Source organism: Arachis hypogaea, chromosome 5 (assembly GCF_003086295.3).
Source record: "Arachis hypogaea cultivar Tifrunner chromosome 5, arahy.Tifrunner.gnm2.J5K5, whole genome shotgun sequence".
NCBI classification, from domain to species: Eukaryota; Viridiplantae; Streptophyta; class Magnoliopsida; order Fabales; family Fabaceae; genus Arachis; species Arachis hypogaea.
In genome coordinates this window covers 23758452-23776907 of record NC_092040.1, presented here as the reverse complement: position 1 = coordinate 23776907, position 18456 = coordinate 23758452, and the positions used below count along the sequence as shown (strand labels likewise).

Genomic DNA, 18456 nt, shown 5'->3' with positions numbered 1-18456 from the left:
ATGTGCGCGGGCGCGCCGATGGTGCTGCACCCAATGCCCAGCCATTTTTCAGAGAGTCATGCCAGAACTGTGCCAGTGTTGTGCCTGGGGCACGAGAACACCCACGCGTACGCGTGGTTGACGCGTACGCGTCGATTGGCAAATTTTTAATCCACGCGTTAGCGTGCATGACGCTTGCGCGTCGATGAAGTTTTTTAGGCCATCCACGCGTGCGCGTGGAGTGCGCGTACGCGCGGACCTGTTTTCATCCCAAAGTTGATTTTTGAGTTTTAAAAGCCAAATTTCATACTCTAAGCCTCCGATCTCACCACTTATATCTTAAATCATTATGATAAGCCTAGCTATGAGAGAAGGAGCTAGTGGATGTGGTAACTTGCGAGTGAAGCAAGGGAAAATGAATAATCAATGAGGATCATTGATGATTATGTGAGATGTGGAGGATGGTGGTGGAAGTGCTTGTTATGCCATTGGCCGAAGGGCCGTAATTGTTTATGAATTGGCTGGTTCTGGATTGAACCGTGAGCCGGGATAGCTGTGTATGCTATGGATATTAGCTGGTTATGGACTTAACCGTGAGCCGGATGGCTGATATGGATGTTGATCCATGGATGAGAATTCATGCATGTTTATGCTGAATTATTGATAATTGTGATTTGCACTTCCACTATCTGAGATATGAGTTTCCCTGGGTAGTAGCAGTGGCTAGCCACCACGTGCTCCAGGTTGAGACTTGATACTCTGTTGACCCTATGTCGTAAGTGTGGCCGGGCACTGTGAAAGACCCGGATGAGCTCGCCCCCGTAAATATTCACCAGTGAGGGTGATGGATATAGATCATGATTATGATCAAGTTTATGATGAGTATAACTCGAGTTGGGGATGCATGACAGAGGGACAGTCCAATGGTTAGCGACCAGGACTTGTCGGGTTGGCTCTATAACCGACAAGATGATATCATCAGCCACTAGGGACAGGCATTCATCATATGCATACTATATGAATTGTTTGAGATTGCCTATTTGACTGCATAATACTTGCTAATTGTCTAAATGCCTTAACTGTTCCTATTTGTATATTCTTTGTTTGATATAACTGTGGTTGCTACATTATACTCCTGCTGGTGGTTGGGAGGTCTGAAGGAATTGGAAAAGGAAGTATTAGTTAGACTGAAGAATCTTTAGTCAGATGCCCTTTATGGTTTAGCTTGTTTATAAGCGTTGATATTATCTGGAGGAAGTTCTAGGATTGCCTTTGGCTTTCCTCCATTATTATGTATTATATATGTGGAAGCTGTTACCATGCTGGGGACCTCTGGTTCTCACCCAAGCGGATTTTGTGGTTTTCAGATGCAGGACGTGAGGTTTCTCGCTGAGGCATGCTGGAGACTTCTAGATTTGCGAATATCCTTTGTTCTCGGGGCTATGTTTTGGTTTATATGTTTTGCTTAGATACTTTTATCTCCATTAAATAATACAAACTGTGATGACTCTTCTTATGGGAGATTTTGGAGAATAGGTTTTAGGTATTTGTGTCCCTTTGGGGTTTTCCTTATTTTATCATGTGTATATATTATTATGCTCGGACCGGTTATCTTCGCAGCCGAATTTTGAGTCTTGATATTCCTGTTTTTGACTCTCCTTTGTATATATATAATCTCGCGTTGGTTATCCTTGTTTGTTATGTTATCGATCGGAGTGTTGCGCTTTAAGGTTGCGTTTTTTGTTTACCCCTTTTTCTACAAAGGCTCCTAGTTATAATCAATTATTCATACTACTATACATACTAAATTTTTATTTTAGAGGTCGTAATACCTTGTCATCTCTGAATTATGACTTAAGCATAAGACTCTGTATGGTAGGGTGTTACATTAATTCTATATATTGATGATATTTTGCTTGAATCTAATTATCTTGGTCTATTAAGCGAGACTAAGAAATATCTCTCTCTAATAGCTTTGAAATGAAAGATATGGGTGAGACAAGTTATGTGATTAGAATAAAAATATTTTGAGATAAATCACAATGACTATTAGGATTATCTCAGAAATCATATATTAATAAAGGATTAAAGAGATTCAAAATGGCATAATGCTCTGCATCACCCGTTCCAATTTAAAAAGGGGGCAAGTTTAGTCTCATGAAATGTCCAAATAACGATTTGGAATGGCAAACAGATGCAAGGAATTCCATATGCATCTGTTATTGAGAGTTTGATGTATGCTCAGACAAGACCAGACATCAGTTTTGCAGTTGGTATACTTGGTAGATACCACAGGATTGGATCATCGAAAAGCTGCAAAAAAAAGTTTTAAAGTATTTGCAAGGGACAAAAGAACACATGCTTATTTATAGGAGATCTGATCACCTTGAAGTGATTGGATATTCAGATTTAGATTTTGCCGGTTGCGTAGATACAAAAAAAATCTACTTTTGGTTATTTGTATCTATTAGCTGGAGGAGTAAAATCATGGAAGAGTGCGAAGCAGTTAGTAATTTCTACTTCTACAGTGGAAGCTGAATTTGTGGCATGCTTTAAGGCCATGGTTCAAGTTAAGTGGTTGCGAAATTTCTTTTTATGGCTTGGAATTATTGACAGTATTGCTTGGCTGTTGAAAATTTATTGTGAAAACTCTGCAGCAGTCTTCTTTTCTAAAAATGACAAGTATTCCAAAGGTGCTAAGCATATGAAATTGAAATACTTTATCGTTAAAGAAGAAGTTCGGAAACAAAGAGTGTCAATAGAGCACATTAGCACCAATATTATGGTTGTTGATCCTTTGATCAAAGGGTTACCGTCCAAAACATTTACGAATCATGTTGAAAGGATGGTTATTATTATTGAGTGATACTACATGTACAAATCTTTTTGTAAGTCCAACTAAGTTAGTGCAAAGCCCAACAGTAAAAAAAAAAAAGCATGCATACGTCACTACTTTTTTTGCGCTTTTTGCAATACACAAATTTTTGTTGGAGAGCACAAAAACTTATTGGTATAGCACACAAATTTTCGAAGCATAACACACAAAATTTTGCACATAGCACACAAATCTTTGCACATAAGACAAATTTTTGCTGGGAATGTATTTTGTTAGTTGGGTGAGTCAATGTTCTGAGTATGTAGTCCTCCAAAAATTTCTATACTACACATAAAAAATTCCATCCTATGCAACAAGATTTTTGTGTTCAAGTATTGTGTATATTTCATTAGTTGACTGTCACATGTTTAGAAAATTTTTGTGCTGTATACTAAAATTTTTGCGTGCTGTGCACCAAAATTTATGTATTGTGCATCAAAATTTCTGTGCTCTAGTTTTCTAAACATTTATAAGAGAAGAAGAAATGAAGATGATGATAATGATAATAAAAAAGGAGGTGGAGAAAAAAAAAGAAGAAATTAAACAACAACAATAACATCAAGATGATGAAGAAGAGCAGTGGTGATAGCAACGAGAATGACCGCAGTGACAACAGTGATGACGACAACAACATGAAAAAGAAAGAAGGAACGTAAGAAGAAGAAGAAGCAGCGATGATCGTGAAAGTAGAGAAAAGTGGCAGGCGGATAGGTTTTTATTTTTAAACAACTTAGTTAAACTTGGTTACTCAAAAGACTTGGACACGTAGCATTTTTATTGAGTTGATAGGATCAATGTATGTTAAATAAAGTTTGTGTTATATGAACATTGACATTTTGAGCTCAAATGAATTAATGTTTCTATATTACCTTATTTTTCAATGTGTTGTATACATCATAGAATTAGAATAATCAGATATTGTCTTACAATGAAGACATTATTATTGGACTAATTAAGTTATATACTTTCTGATTATGACTCATGTTAAAAATGTGGCTAACTTTGTAGTACATAGAAGGGACTATGTCGATTAAATGACGTACAACTGTTATGACTCATGTTAGTTCTATTTTTATTATGATAAATTAAACTATGCATGTAATTGCTTAGAAATATGCATTATGATAAATGTATTTCTTAAACCATCAATTGAAATAATGACACATGAGATAAGTGAGAGAAGGTAAAAAATTATATTATATTATGTCTCGTGTGTGATGTGTCTTATTTTATTGGTTTAATAAATATTTAATTAAATAATAAAATAAAGAAAGTTGTATAGTTACTTAAAAATGTAACTAACCTTATGAAAGTTGATTTTTATAAAAAGAAAATCAAAATCAGTCTTCTTTTTCTATCAATGAAATCTTTCTTCTTCATTCACCATCAATAACGTAATTGAAGAAAGAATTAAGAAAAATCTTTCTTCTTCATTCACCATCAATAACATAATTGAAGAAAGAATTAAGAAGACAAAGGAATAGATAAAGTAAATTCTTTCTAATACTATTATCATCGTAGATCAAGGTTAGTAACTCTTCTCATTTTTTATTGTGATAATCATGAATTTCAAAATTCTTTGTTATATGAATGATAATTTTATGACGTACACTAGAAATTTTATATTGAGTTTACGACACAATCATGTCGCATATGCATGAATCATATATACTTTACACTTGCAGGAACATAAACAACCTCCAAAATTGGCAATCGTGATGGAGATTCTAAGCAAAAATGAAAGAATTTGGCACACTCCTTTCTTGAGATATATATTAATGTGGTGATTTTATGAGAGAACAGATACTTGAATGCCAAAAATAACAGAAGTATTGTTCCACTAGGCATGGCTACTACTTACTACATAAGATCAAGTGAAGTCAAAATAACCTATTATAGATTACATCCGAGCTTGGGACCATGTATATATAAGTCTCTTAATAATATGTTAAGCATATAAGGAAAGTGAAAATCTGCACCTTAAAAACTAGCTACTGAGAGAAAGAAACACTCTCCTAGATACAACATCAAGTATTCCATACTACGTGATGTGAGACTTTGGACACAATCACACAACACAATACCTAAGTCACAAACATAATATTTTCTACGGTTTTCTTAGTAATCCTCTTCTTTTATCCAGATTCAGAACGGGTAAGTAAAACTGTGCAATGAAGTTTAACATGATCAGAGTAAGGGGTTCAATTACTTGAGATTTTGAAATACTGGAACCAAAAAAGCGAAAATAAAGTGGAGGTTCTTGTTCATTAACATCACATACATATCATATAGGATAAATAGATAGAGAATTGGTATTCAGAAATTTGAGTTCATGGGACAATCACTGACATGAAAATTAGATCAAAGGATATTTATCAAAGGCAAAATAGACTTGGATAGCATAAACCAATCAAGGAGTTCTGACTACCACAACAACCACCCAAGAGGTCAAAAGTCAAAACTCTTTTGTGTTAGCATATCATTGATTATAACAAAGAAAATTTAAAAATTTTTTAAGTCAATTTTAATCTCAATCAATTTTCCCTCCACAAATAAAGGATACATCCGGTAATCTTACCTAAAAACCAAGACTTTAAAGACATCAGGAGAAAGGTTGGTTGCAGATAGCACTGTTTAATATTGATTTTGAAAATTATTGAACTAGTAGGCTCTGTTATGCAAATATACATTCACAAAAATACTAGAGGAAAAGAGTGTATAACAAAACCTCAACAACTCTCTGTGTTGATAGAGGAAGATAAAATATTTCATTTCAATTTGAAGGGCTCAAACCTTTTCTGAGATTTCTGAGGACACTCCACATGAATGTGGAAACAAGGAAAAGGATGATACCGGTAACAATCGCATACTTCAGACCAAGGTTCATTAGCAAATTTACCAGAAGCCCTGCAAAGACAACGCCGAAGAAATTCGCAGATACACCAGACCAAAATGGCATATCAAGGATGGATGCTATGATGGCTCCGGACCATGCTCCTGTTCCAGGAAAAGGAACTGCTACAAACAGCATTAGACCAAGCCACTTAAACTCCTGGACTGGACCGGCTTTCTCTTTGGCATTCTCAAACAGCATGTCAAGGAATCGTGAAGCGGTAGAGCTCCTCGCAGCGAGGAATGATGCAAATTTTTTAAGGTAGAGTATGATGAACGGCACAGGGACCATGTTCCTACATCAATGGCAATAAAGCTTGTTCAGTAAACAATGTAGGTACTCCCAGCATTACCAAAAGTCAGTCTTTTTTACCTTTGACAGAAGAAAAACATTTCATTCATAGAAATAGCCAAACAACACTTACAGAGCAGAGATAACTTAGATCTAAATCTAAAGAACAAGATGAGATATGTTCTATGTTGAACTATAAACTGAGAGTGAGTCAAAGTAAGTTACGGCAACAGGTATTGACTATTGCGGCAGCATATCCTAAACTCCCAAACCCATGTTTTGACTATTAAAATCTTCTCTAGAAGAATAAAATAAAATTACCAGAGACAATATACACTCAATATAACTGTTCAACATGAGGGTGCAAACACCTCTTGTATCAGAATCAATATCACACTAAAGCGAACAATACACATTCATTCAAGAAATACCAATGAGAAATTCCAGAATGGCGAGTTAAATTTAACAATGGCTACAGGTTGAAGAAGACTGAGAAAAAAGGAAAGAAAGAAAAAAAAAGATGAGTGATGTAAATGTGATTGTGTATTCTGATTCTCAGTCAATGAGTGTAGTTATAGAGATGGATTATATAGAGCTAAGAATAGCTTACTCAACGAATGACTCACACTAACTACCAATAACTGTCATAACAAAACTCTTAACAATTCCTAACTAACACTCCTATTGTTATCCTTTTAACAAGTAATAGCAAATAAGTTGCATAAGTGGAGGAAAATTCATGAATATCTCGAATCACAATTCATCCAAACAACCATGACAAATTCTAGAAAGCTTACAAGGGTTACATAATAGGAGTGAATCTCAAGAATATCTAATAGTTCAGTCACTATGGCGCCGCAATGCAGAAATTATATAATCTCATGAAAAAAAGGACTAACCCAAGAATGGACAAAAGCGTTAAAGTGAAAGGGCTGAGATTCATCCAGTAACCAACAGGAATAGCCCCACGAAGCTCAAGAACAGGAAGAGTGGCAAGTGTGAACACAACAACCCCATCAGGCAAACCCAATTTCCTCAACCAATTTGCAACCTTTAACCCAAAGCCAGAAGCTTTAATGGAGTCAGAAGCAGCAGCAACAGCAGCATTAGCATCTTTTGAAAAAGAAAACCAAGCCAGTGAGGCAGAAGCCCAAAACAGAACCAGCAAAGCGAATTTCATTGGCTTATCCTCAAAATGCAGAAACTTTTCAATTTTATCATTGGTATCATCCCCATCATCATCTTCCTCCGAAGAAAAAGCACAACCACCCCTTTGGAGCAAGGAAGAAGGAACAGCCGCAAGAGGGGTTCTAACATGAAAAGAAGGTTCAAGGTTCGTACGAGTGTGAGGAAGGAATTGTTTTCCATGTAAGATGAAGGAACGGGCATTGTAAAGTGAAATCCTTTGATAGGGCTTTCTTAAACATAATGGGGAGGTAGATGATGCTAGTGCCAAAGCTGAGGCAGCCATTGAAGACCGATACAAAGATGATGAAGGGTTTTATTGTTTATATGAGATAGGAGAAAGAACAACACTAGAACTAGAGCAGAAACTTGATCATCACATTCTGTGAGTTTTCTCTTTTCTGGGTTAATGCTTAATAGTAACTAACACTCACTATTTACTACCAGTGTGCAAGTGAAATTGCAAAAGTTTTAAGCTTTGAGGGGAACGAAATGATGATAAGATTAAAGCAAGGGACTAATCTTGGTTCGCTCTTCTCAAATTGTCATTAGTAGAAAAAGGTTTGGAGGAACATAAGGAGAAGAAGGAGTTAACGAGGTTACAAGGGGACAGTGACACAAAAACGGAGCACTTAACGAGGTTGTACTCTTTTGTAACAAATATTTACCTTTTGTCTTTTATAAATTTCCAAAAGCACCAGTGGTCTAGTGGTAGAATAGTACCCTGCCACGGTACAGACCCGGGTTCGATTCCCGGCTGGTGCAAACCAATTTTCCTTTTTAGCCTTTACACTGCGGCTAATAATTCAAAGTCGGTTAAATCTTTAACTTATATCAACAAAACTCTCTTGTTGCATATATAATTGGAATCATTTCAACACAATATGGGTGTGTATTCTAAATTCGATCTTGGTCTACGGATATTAGCTAATAAAGTTTTTGTCTTCATTGCATAAAACTAGTTTCTAGAGAGAGTAATACATAAAAAGAGAAATTGAAATTTGCGAACCTTTTCAAGGGAGGATTGTTTCTGCGCAAACACAATTTCATTTCTTGTAATCCAAATCCGGCACAAAAGGAAAACATTAAAATTCAATCTCTTTTCCATATCAACTTCTCCTGGAAAGCTTTCATCAAACTCAACCCACCATTGACGAACTCTTAGTGAGTTTGCGGTCGAACCCTTTCGACCCAAGCCAACATTATTCATGTGATCTCTTTTAGATTGTATCAACTCATCCTCCAGCCAACTGGATTCGGTGCAATCCCATATATGATTGATATAATTACTGATTTCCTAGTAGTGAATTCAAATTGCATTAAGCTCTCGTGTTATTTAATCATGCTGTTATGATAATATGGAGAAATCATTACATACTCTTAAAAGCCACAAATTTATTATTTGTATTCACTTGGTGTTGGATCATTTTATTTATTTTTAATTCTTGTAGAGTCTACAAATCATAATCAAATATTTATGATATAGAAAGAAGAGCATCCGCAATTCCGCAGGATATAACAAACTTACTTAATTCTCCTTTTTCACCAAAGTCTGCCTCTAATTTCTGACAAAACTTATATTTACATGCCTTATGAGTTATGACCACTGCCTAGAGAAAAATCACGAATCACCAAAAAAATACTTAAAAAATACAAGGCCTTCAAGCAATACAAAATCCTGAATCCAAATGAAGATCATGCTTATACTTAAATCTAAACCTAATGAAATAGAGAAGTTCCAAACAAAATCTACCATCAGAACCCCCGATGATCCATTGGATGCCATTGATGAATTGATATTGCAGTAATGATGATCTGTTTCATTGCCTACAATAATTTCAATCCTCAGCTTCCAAAGGGCCTTGATGAATTTTGCTTCATAAATGCAATGATCAGTATATACATACGGATAATATAGGCCTTGATGTGCTGCAATAATGATAATAATAATAATCATAGGCTTCTCAAATTAAACCTTGTGCCTCAAAGTCTCTTGCCACTGAAAAAATAAACACAAAAGAAAGCAAATGTTAAGCTAAGGTAAACAAAATATATGGAACAAAAGGTATTCTAATATGCAATGCAAGCATGAAGCATCCAAGCTAGTATAAGCTTGACATGCAAATTCAGTTAATTATATGTTTGGGAAAGCTAGGGATGCAAAAAATAAGAAAATAATTCATTCATAGTTGCCAATCATTCCTGATACGCATGATAGGTTGGAAAACAGAACAGAACAACAAATGAGTTGGAAAGCATGTTGATGAAAATGGTCGAATGGATCAATTAGGCATGCAGAATTCAAGATTAAACATGAAGAAAGAGAAGAGATAGTCAAAGAAGAAATTGAAGATACATATATACCTTGTGAATAAGGAAGAACAAGGACAACTTGCATGGTAACATTGTTTGGAGGAAGCTGCAAGCGAAGAGGATATAGTTTTCCATTCAATGGACTCCTATTACACACAATGATACCCTCTAGACCTGTCTCTTCCTCAAACTTACGAGTTAGTTCTTCAACTCCATTACCCTTGAAATTCAAGGAATACCCTGCGCCTTCATCAGTTACTTCTCCATTGTCTTCAGCAACATGGTAGTATATGGTTCTTCCTTCCACCTTGGGTGACGACCCGCCACTCATATTACTCCACTGATCAAAAACCAAACATGAATGTTAGCAAAAACCGGAAGCAATACAATCAAACAAATTCTTATAACTAGCTAGCTAGGTACCATTTACATCAAAATGCATAATTTTCGTGATTGTTCTTCATCTTGATGTAATAATAATTTATGCGTGGAGACATCTATATATAATTTAGAATATAGTGTTTCGATCCCACTAGAAACTAACTAGGAATGAGCTAATTTGGAGCCAATTAGTTTATAAATAAATTTATTATAAAAAAAAATCTCCATTACTTTAATTTTTTTTTAATTTCAAAATTAAAAATAAAAGAGAATTGATTGATTTAGTTATATCCCTATTTCATTTCCTAAATTTTTTCATAATTTTATTATCTAATCAGAAACAACCATGCTAAGTATATATTAAAAATAAGTTATTCTTATAAAATACATATTAAAAAAAATTAAATAAAATATATTTATAATAAATATATAATAACTAATTTGATAATCGAAATTTAATACATAAATAGTATTTTTAATAAGAAATAATACTCGAAATGCGTGTTTCCAAGTAAAATTCAAAACTTTAAGTACTTGACGCATCTATTATTACATAAAAAATAATAACAAACAAGAAATAATGTAATTTTAGAATATAAATATATATATAAAAAGTAAAAAAAAAATCATATACACGGTATTACGGAATAAAAAATGACAAACCATTAGACACAAAATTAAGCTTAGAAATAACTTTTTCCATATAAAAATCTTATATAACTCATACACAAAGCAAAGACTTCTCTCATGATTTAATAACTTTTCACAAAAATGAAATAAAATTTAACCAATTCCAACAAAAAAAGATTTTGCAAGTTGAAACTTAAAACTCATACCTGCCTCAAGAAGCTTCCAGACTTGGCGTGCTTACGAGATGACGGGGCGTTGCTCATTCCAAACCTCTCATCAAGATTCTCCTCCTCCTCCTCCGCCCTCGGCAACGGCGGAGCAGAAGGCTGCTTGAGATTCTCCAGCACCGCCGCCATCTCTTCATTCTTCTGAGTCGTCGGAGAGTGACGAACATGAATCTCCACCACATCAACATCCCAAAGAACCCAATCCTGCGTGGCCGTCCTATGCGGAATATCATGAGTCACGGAGTTCCTCCACGGAGGAACACCACCATTTGCCCTCAAAAAGTTCCCATAGCGCGTCTTCAGCTTCACGCGCCCACCGTCCTTAACCGGTTCCCATTCAACTGAAGAGTCCAATCTGGAAGGTAGCGTCTGGAGAACCTTCCTCCCCGTCATGCCAAGGAGGAACGGGTTTGTTGAGGCGGTTAGGTACTTTCCGTAACAGCTTTTGAGGCGGATTATGTTGTCGTAACTGTCCACGTACTCTACGTGCCACCTGGCACTCTTGGAGGCACCGTTGCGGTCCTGCGTAACGGTTTCCTCGTCGTCCTCCGCTATGAGGTACTTGTCATGGTGGCTGCGGAGGCGCACCGCCTTTGCGTGCCGGAAGAAATCCATGCCGTTTCGGAATTTGTTGTTTGAGGTCGTTTTCTGCATGTTTGTGTTGCCGCAGTTAATACTTAATATATATTGTTGTTGAAACTAAAGGAAAATAAGTAAGTAGTAATGAGTTTGTTCTTGTTTTCTTTTGCTGTGAATGAAGTGAAAGGTCTTTTTTGTGGTTTTGGAGGTGAGAAAAGAATGATGAGTTGCTTTAAAATGGCAACTGGTGTGAGTATTTATGGGTTGCAAAACACGATGATGTGGCACTAATAATAAGATGATGAATTTATTGATCTTGACTATTTAGTTATTATTATTTAAAAATATAAATTAAAAAGATGTTAATAAAATATTAGATTAATAATTAAAAGTAATGATAAAAAATAAATTTTATTATTTTTAGATATTTTTCTAATAATAATGAAATATTTGGTATTGTAGATTTAACATACATTAATTAATTAATCTGTCAAAGATTCATTAAAATAATTTTTAATGTAAATATAATTTTAAAATAGTAATGAATATTTTGTTCATAATTTTTATTTTAACAAAATTATTTTAATTTATTTTATGCTTAATTTATTTAAACGAAATAAAATATAATAAAATACCGATTAAAACTGTAATTCAATGAAGATGTGAACCATTTTATTAATTTTTTATTTTAACAAAAGTGACTAGTTCATGGCTCATGCTTTGTGAAATTATTAATTTTTTAAATAATGTTAAAGTGAATATTTAAGCTATTTATTTGTGTTTAATAATTCTTAATAGGCAGTCAAACTATTCATAAAATGAAATATTTATTAAACAACAAAAAATATTTATTTATTGGATTTAATTGCTAAAGTTATAAAATATACTTAAATTTTACGTTGAGATTAAAAATATGGATTTAAATTTTATGAATAATTTTAGTATAAATGTTCTTTAACATGTATTATCAGTTATCACATAAAAATTAACTACCAACTAATTTAAAAATCTAAGACAACATTTTAATTGAATAACTTAAGTAATCAAGATATAACATTTAAACTCTTACATTACTATCCATTTTAGTAGCACTGCTTTTTTTTTTTTTTTCTTAATTCCAGTAGTGGTGTGTGCACCGTAAATTTTTATTCATGGTAAAAGTATATGTGCCAGGTTTGAGGATGTTTATGGGTGCACATGTGGTGAAATAAGAAACAGTCATAGGTGGCAACTGAAAGACACGGTTGGGTCATTACACGTGCAGATCGGGTTTTTCCATCTTCCTTCATTCATTCAATTCAAGTTCCGTGTGGTGCGACGCAATATCCTCACAAGGCTTGGCACAGTATACCGGTTCATTCTTATTCCGAATTCTAGAGAGAAAGGTGTGCTACTTTTTCTTTTCCCTTAAATGTTGGTTTAATTCGTATTAAATAAAATAATATAAATATAAGTATAAATGGAAATAAAGCTAGGACTTAGGACAAGGTTGTTCATTCATTTGTAGCGGTAGGGATTGGAGACACTCTTGATCAGGCAGAGTTAGGAAAAATGACTTTCTCAGCCTAAACATTTATAATTTTATATGGAGTTGCTTTGGATCTAGTTAAAAACCTCTTTCAGGAAATCATTAGGTATAGCTGGAACCAGATACCATACTTAACTTTAAGTCTATATATGAATTTTAATATGATTATGATAGGATAGCTATGGTGATTATATAAGTATGGTTAAAATTAAAGTTACATTTTTTTATATATTTTGATAATATTTTTTAAATAATATTTTTTAAAAAACACTGTTTAATAATAAAAAAACATTATTTTAGTTTTAATAATAATAATTCATTTTTAAAATACTATGGTAAATATAGTTACTGAAACATATGACACTAATAATTACTTCTATAAATCAAGTTAATGCGAAATTTCTAATATAGTAAAATTAATTTTATTTTATTTTGGATGACAAATTCATTTATAAGAGTGAGTTCATCAATTGAGTTTTTATTGGGTGAAACTAAATTTGAAAAACTTTATCTAATTCCAACATAACCCATACTGCCATATATATGATAGGTTACGTATTTTAACAGAAACCAATTCAGTGGAGCCCAAACCAACTCATATTTATTTATAATTATTTAATTAGGCCCCATGACCCCAAAAAAGTGTAAGATAGGATTGGTGAGTCAGCCCAATTCAATAAACGGTCAATCTTGGATATCCTGTACTATAATGGTATCCACTATCCAATGAACCAAAACAAATTAAAGTGCTGTTTTTGTCGCTGTCTGGCGTATTTGATAATCCCAAAGAAAGAAACCTAGAGGGAGGGAGAATTAAAATGGTATGCCAGTGGCAACTTATGGTATGGCTTATGGTTGCTTCTAGGGTATAGCCGCAACTAAAAAATTAAGGAAAAGGGATAAAGAAAGAGACATATGACTAATGAAAGACCAACACAAGAACGGATCGGAAGGAAGACAAAGAAACAACAATAATACTTGAGGCAGAAGCTATGGACATTTTCTCATGACTATTAATTAATGCATTGGAAACCATGAGACTAACGTTTGCATGCCATGTCCTCTGATAAACACAAATGGACAATCTTGCACCAAATTTTTCTTTCTAGAGAGAACATACAATTTCTGATATTTTATTTATCCACATTTTATTTTATTTTATTCTAATATACATAGGATAGATAGTACTGATCAACACTTTGTACACTCCGAAAGCCAACCCTTATCCCATTTTGTTTCTTTCTATTGATTCCATTTCTTATAGCATGTATTACCAATAGTTATGCATAAATTATAAAAACATTTAATTTAAATACACATCTATATATCCTTTCTAGTTGGTCCAAAAATAATATTTATGATCAAATTTTATAAATAATATGATTAAATTAGATTTACATTTATAATTAAAATATAAATAAAATTACAAAAATATAATAATTGTTCATTTTTGGTTTTCAGTAAAAATTTAATTATGTTGTTGTGAAAATTTTAATTATTTTATTATAAAAAATTTCATTATTTTAATGGTTTTGAATATTTTATTGAAAAATGTGTAAAAAACAACACATAAATATTTTATAATAGAAACAAAAAAATAAAATCAGAAACCATAGTAAACAAGTTGTAAGACTTGTTTGAGTGAACTTCTAAGAAAATTTCTTTTTAAAATTATTCTTTTAAAATTTTATAAAAGTAAAATTAATTTTATGTTTAAATATCTCATACAAAAAATCTTTTTATTTGTCAATAATATTTAGGTATAACTATATAAAAGTACTTTTTATTTATTTATTATGCAAAAATATTTTTTTTAAAAAAATCTTTAAAAAAATATAAATTATAATTTTTTTTCTTATTTTTCTAAATTTTTGTTACTATTAAAAATTTATTACACACACTAAAAAATAAAAAAATCTTTTTTATTAAATTTTTTTTATCAACTTAACGACATCCAAACAACCATCCAATCATAAGTCATAACCCGTTTTGACGCGTGAATACGCTCAAATCCTTATATGAATTCACAAGAAAACGCCTCTTTAAAAGTTTCGGCCATAGCTGTATACAGAAATCAGAATTGGTCAAGGTCCTAGCGTCCTCACTTTTAATATTTTTCATCTACCAAAATTGACATGTTGACGTAGACCTATAATAACTTGACAAGTATATACGCGTAGGACATAGTACTTATACTCTCCTAAGTATTCCATACTAATCGAACTGTTCTTTCCTTTAATTTAATCCGTTTTATAAGAAATTCAAATGCCTTATAGAAAAGATCGAAGAAATGGGCTGCAATACCATAAGTGTGTTTAATTTTTTTGTTTACTACTTCAAATCATAATCTAGTTTCCCTAACAAAAGTATACTTCCTTTTAATCCTTCTTATTAAGATCAAATATCAAATTAAAGTTGGTGCTGCCGAAAATAAAAGCGTAATAATATATAGTATGTAGAATTAACAATAAGCTTAAAAGAAAATATTATTATTAGAAAGAAAATTAAACGACCCCCTACTTTCGTGTTGCCATCTTAATGGTAGTGCGTCTGTTAGTTTATTAAAGAGTTTGAAAACATTTCGCGTGTGTATGTGTGAATTGTCTTGTGAGGTGACACATTTTTTATAGTGGAGTAAGGTTGGTGAAGACATGAAGCAACATATATAATAACTGTTTCATAATAATCCAACCATATCGCAATCAATTAAATGAAAGATGTGGTTCTTCCGAAGAAATTAAAAAAAAAAAAACGGTATCTAAGCAGTGTTAGTTTACACAGTTGTATTGTTAGAGAATGTTTAGAGGCGATCTTACCTAAATAGTAAAAAGAGAAAGTTAACTTATGGTAGATGGATTATACTGTGTCTTACGAGTTGGGCCAAAATTTAAAGAAAAGGATTATCTATGATCATGATTCCCGGATGTGAAACATTCACATTTTTAGATGAAAGAGTTATTCCTAGGCTGACACTACATCTACAAGGATTTTCACATATGAATTTATACGTAAACCTTGCTACTCTGAAATATATTTAGAAAATTGTTGGTCTGCGTTAATTTTATAGTTAATTTTCTTCTTTTTTTTTTTTTTGTTTGTCTGTTAAAAATGTTGGTCTATAGAGTTGTCCTTTTCAAAAATCATCAATAATTAATACTTGCCGTGAGAAAATAATGCATGTACCCAATGAAATCATCCTTTTAGAATTTTCAAATCAAATTGGTTAAGGACTTCAAAAGCCCATAATTTCCAAACAATCTCACAACTTATAAAAGTTTTCCATGAAAGGAAAACCAAATAAAGGGGAAATAAAATCAAAATTCAATCAATGAAGAATGGAAAAATCAAACAGCAATTAAATCAACACGTAAAAAAAGTACACGTACGCACCTGACCCAACTTGGAGGCCTGCCTCACTGGCGGAGACTTGAGGGAGAAAACGGACATCGGCGACGGCGGGTCTGAAGGGGCGAAAAACTCATCGGAGAAAGCCAAAGAAGCATACTCATCCACCTCATCATCTTCCTCTTCTTCCGGCAATTCCACAGCCTCAACATCCCATAGGACCCAACCCTGTGTACGTAACAGATAAATTATTAAGGGAAGATCAAAATTGATAAGAACTACTCGAATTGAACTACTACTACTAGTGCCGAAACAGATCCAATTAGGCACCATATTTATAATAATATATGTAAATTAAAATATTATTTATACACTAAAATTACCTACAAAAGCAATTTTTATTTATTTTAATGTACACTTAATATGGTTCTATATATAAATACATCGTACTGATTTGAGTTTTGAGTGCAAATGTCGTGAAGTAATAAGATAACAGATTCTGTTTCAACATACACTTGAAATTCCTGCAACAGGGTCGTCGTGAGTGACGGTGTTCCTCCACGGAAGAGTCGCACCGTTCCCTCTGAGAAACTTCCCGCACCAGCTCCGGAGCCTGACCTGGAAACCGTCTCGAACCGGTTCCCACTCGAACTTCCAACTGAGGCTGTTGTCAAACTCTGCCTGGACCACCCTGTTTCCGGTCATCCCAAGGAGGAAAGGGGTTTCCGTAGCGGCAAGATACCTCCCGTGGCAGCTCTTCAGCCGGACGCGGTGGCTGCCGCCGCCGCCGTTGATGTCGTCATCGTTCACGACTTCAACGATCCATTTGGCCCTTCTTGTGTCGCCTTTTCGGCTCTGGTGGACTTTCTCGAGGTCCCGGTCCGCCACGAGGTACTTGTCGAGGTGGCTGCGGAGCTTAACGGCTTTTGCCTTGGTGAAAAACTCCATTAACGGAAAAAACGGTTAGGTGAAGTTGGACACTGAGCTATATGGCTATGAGGGAAGTGCGTGACTTTCAATTTTTTCTGTGCCTGTATAACTCCATATATATTATACTCTCCGTGCCATTATTGTTTGATGATGATGTGCTTATTTTAAGCTGACTAACGTCAATACTAATTAAGAGATATTAAATAAGAGAAATCCTGAAAGATTATCGAAAATTTATTATTTTTGGTTATTATATTTAATTATTTATTAATTTAAGTTTTTTAGTATAATAATTTAATATATTTTAGTCTGTAAAAAGTTAATTAATAGTCAAAAATAATAAATTATAATGACTATTTAGTATTTTTTATTAAATAATTTGAGATAAAGTATTGTTATAATATCTAACCTTTAAATTAAGTGTTTATTTTTTTTTAATATTTGAAATGCTTTATTTCGTTTTATTTTAATTTTTTAGCCATAATTAAAATTTTTTGTCTAAAAACCTTATTTTTTTATTGTTATTTTTTATTATTTAGTCATTTTTGCTCTAAAATTACTGCAACTATCATTCTATAATTACTACAATTATAATTTTTGTCGTTATCTAAAAATAATATAATAACAAAATATTTTAAAAAAATTAATTATGACAATATGACTAAAATAAAATATTTAGAATAAAAATAAAATATATCAAATATTAAAAAAATTATAACTTATTCTAAAAGTTACGAATTAAAATAATATTTTATTTAATAATTTAATATATTTAAATAAATTATTTATTATAATACATATTTATATTTTGTTGGCTATTTTATTTTAATTTATGTATTTATCAATCTATCACTATCATTCTAATTTTACTATTAATAAAATCAATTAAGTAATTTCGTTGTTTAATTTTATATATGTTCTTCCTAGCCTCAAAAAAAATATATGTTCTTCCTAATGTACCCTTGACATAATGACATTGTCAAGTTTTTATTTTTATTCGCTTTTCACAAACTATACTTTTAAGTTACTAATACAATAACAACAATAAAGTCTTGTTTTACTAAGTAAAATTGACTATATAGATCAAACGATAGTTATTGATAAATTTTATTATATATCATATTTATAAAGAGATTGTTACACATAATCTTTATTTGACTACTTTATAAATAATTTTCTTAAAACTTTCTTTACTTTTGTCTATCTTTTATCTTATTCATCTTCTGACTAACTAAAAAATAAAAGGCAAATCCATACTAGATAGTACTAATAAATAGGGTTTAAAAGTTAAGTAAATATA

General features: G+C 32.6%; 2 protein-coding genes and 1 non-coding gene across 4 annotated transcripts; 1 reads left to right on the top strand and 2 right to left on the bottom strand.

Moving 5' to 3' along the window:
* Positions 1 to 5468: 5468 nt before the first annotated feature.
* Positions 5469 to 7846, bottom strand: LOC112800961 (uncharacterized). Its single transcript, XM_025843426.3, has 2 exons — positions 6938 to 7846; positions 5469 to 6042 (listed from the first exon to the last, which is right to left on the bottom strand). Exons 1-2 carry the CDS (start codon positions 7507 to 7509, stop codon positions 5628 to 5630), a joined length of 987 nt encoding a protein of 328 aa, XP_025699211.1. The 5' UTR covers positions 7510 to 7846; the 3' UTR covers positions 5469 to 5627.
* A 71-nt stretch (positions 7847 to 7917) lies between these two features.
* TRNAG-GCC (transfer RNA glycine (anticodon GCC)) lies at positions 7918 to 7988 on the top strand. The gene has a single exon. It is a non-coding gene; the product is annotated as a tRNA-Gly (tRNA).
* A 629-nt stretch (positions 7989 to 8617) lies between these two features.
* Positions 8618 to 17332, bottom strand: LOC112800959 (uncharacterized). 2 transcript variants are annotated; one of them, XR_011881875.1, is made up of 5 exons: positions 16740 to 17332; positions 16272 to 16454; positions 10758 to 11422; positions 9588 to 9876; positions 8618 to 9222 (listed from the first exon to the last, which is right to left on the bottom strand). XR_011881875.1 is itself a non-coding variant. In XM_025843425.3 (5 exons), exons 1-5 carry the CDS (start codon positions 17172 to 17174, stop codon positions 9188 to 9190), a joined length of 1611 nt encoding a protein of 536 aa, XP_025699210.1. In that variant the 5' UTR covers positions 17175 to 17332; the 3' UTR covers positions 8618 to 9187. The 2 variants fall into 2 exon arrangements, 1 of the variants encoding a protein (XP_025699210.1); XM_025843425.3 differs by having other exon boundaries at positions 10754 to 11422.
* Positions 17333 to 18456: the final 1124 nt, after the last annotated feature.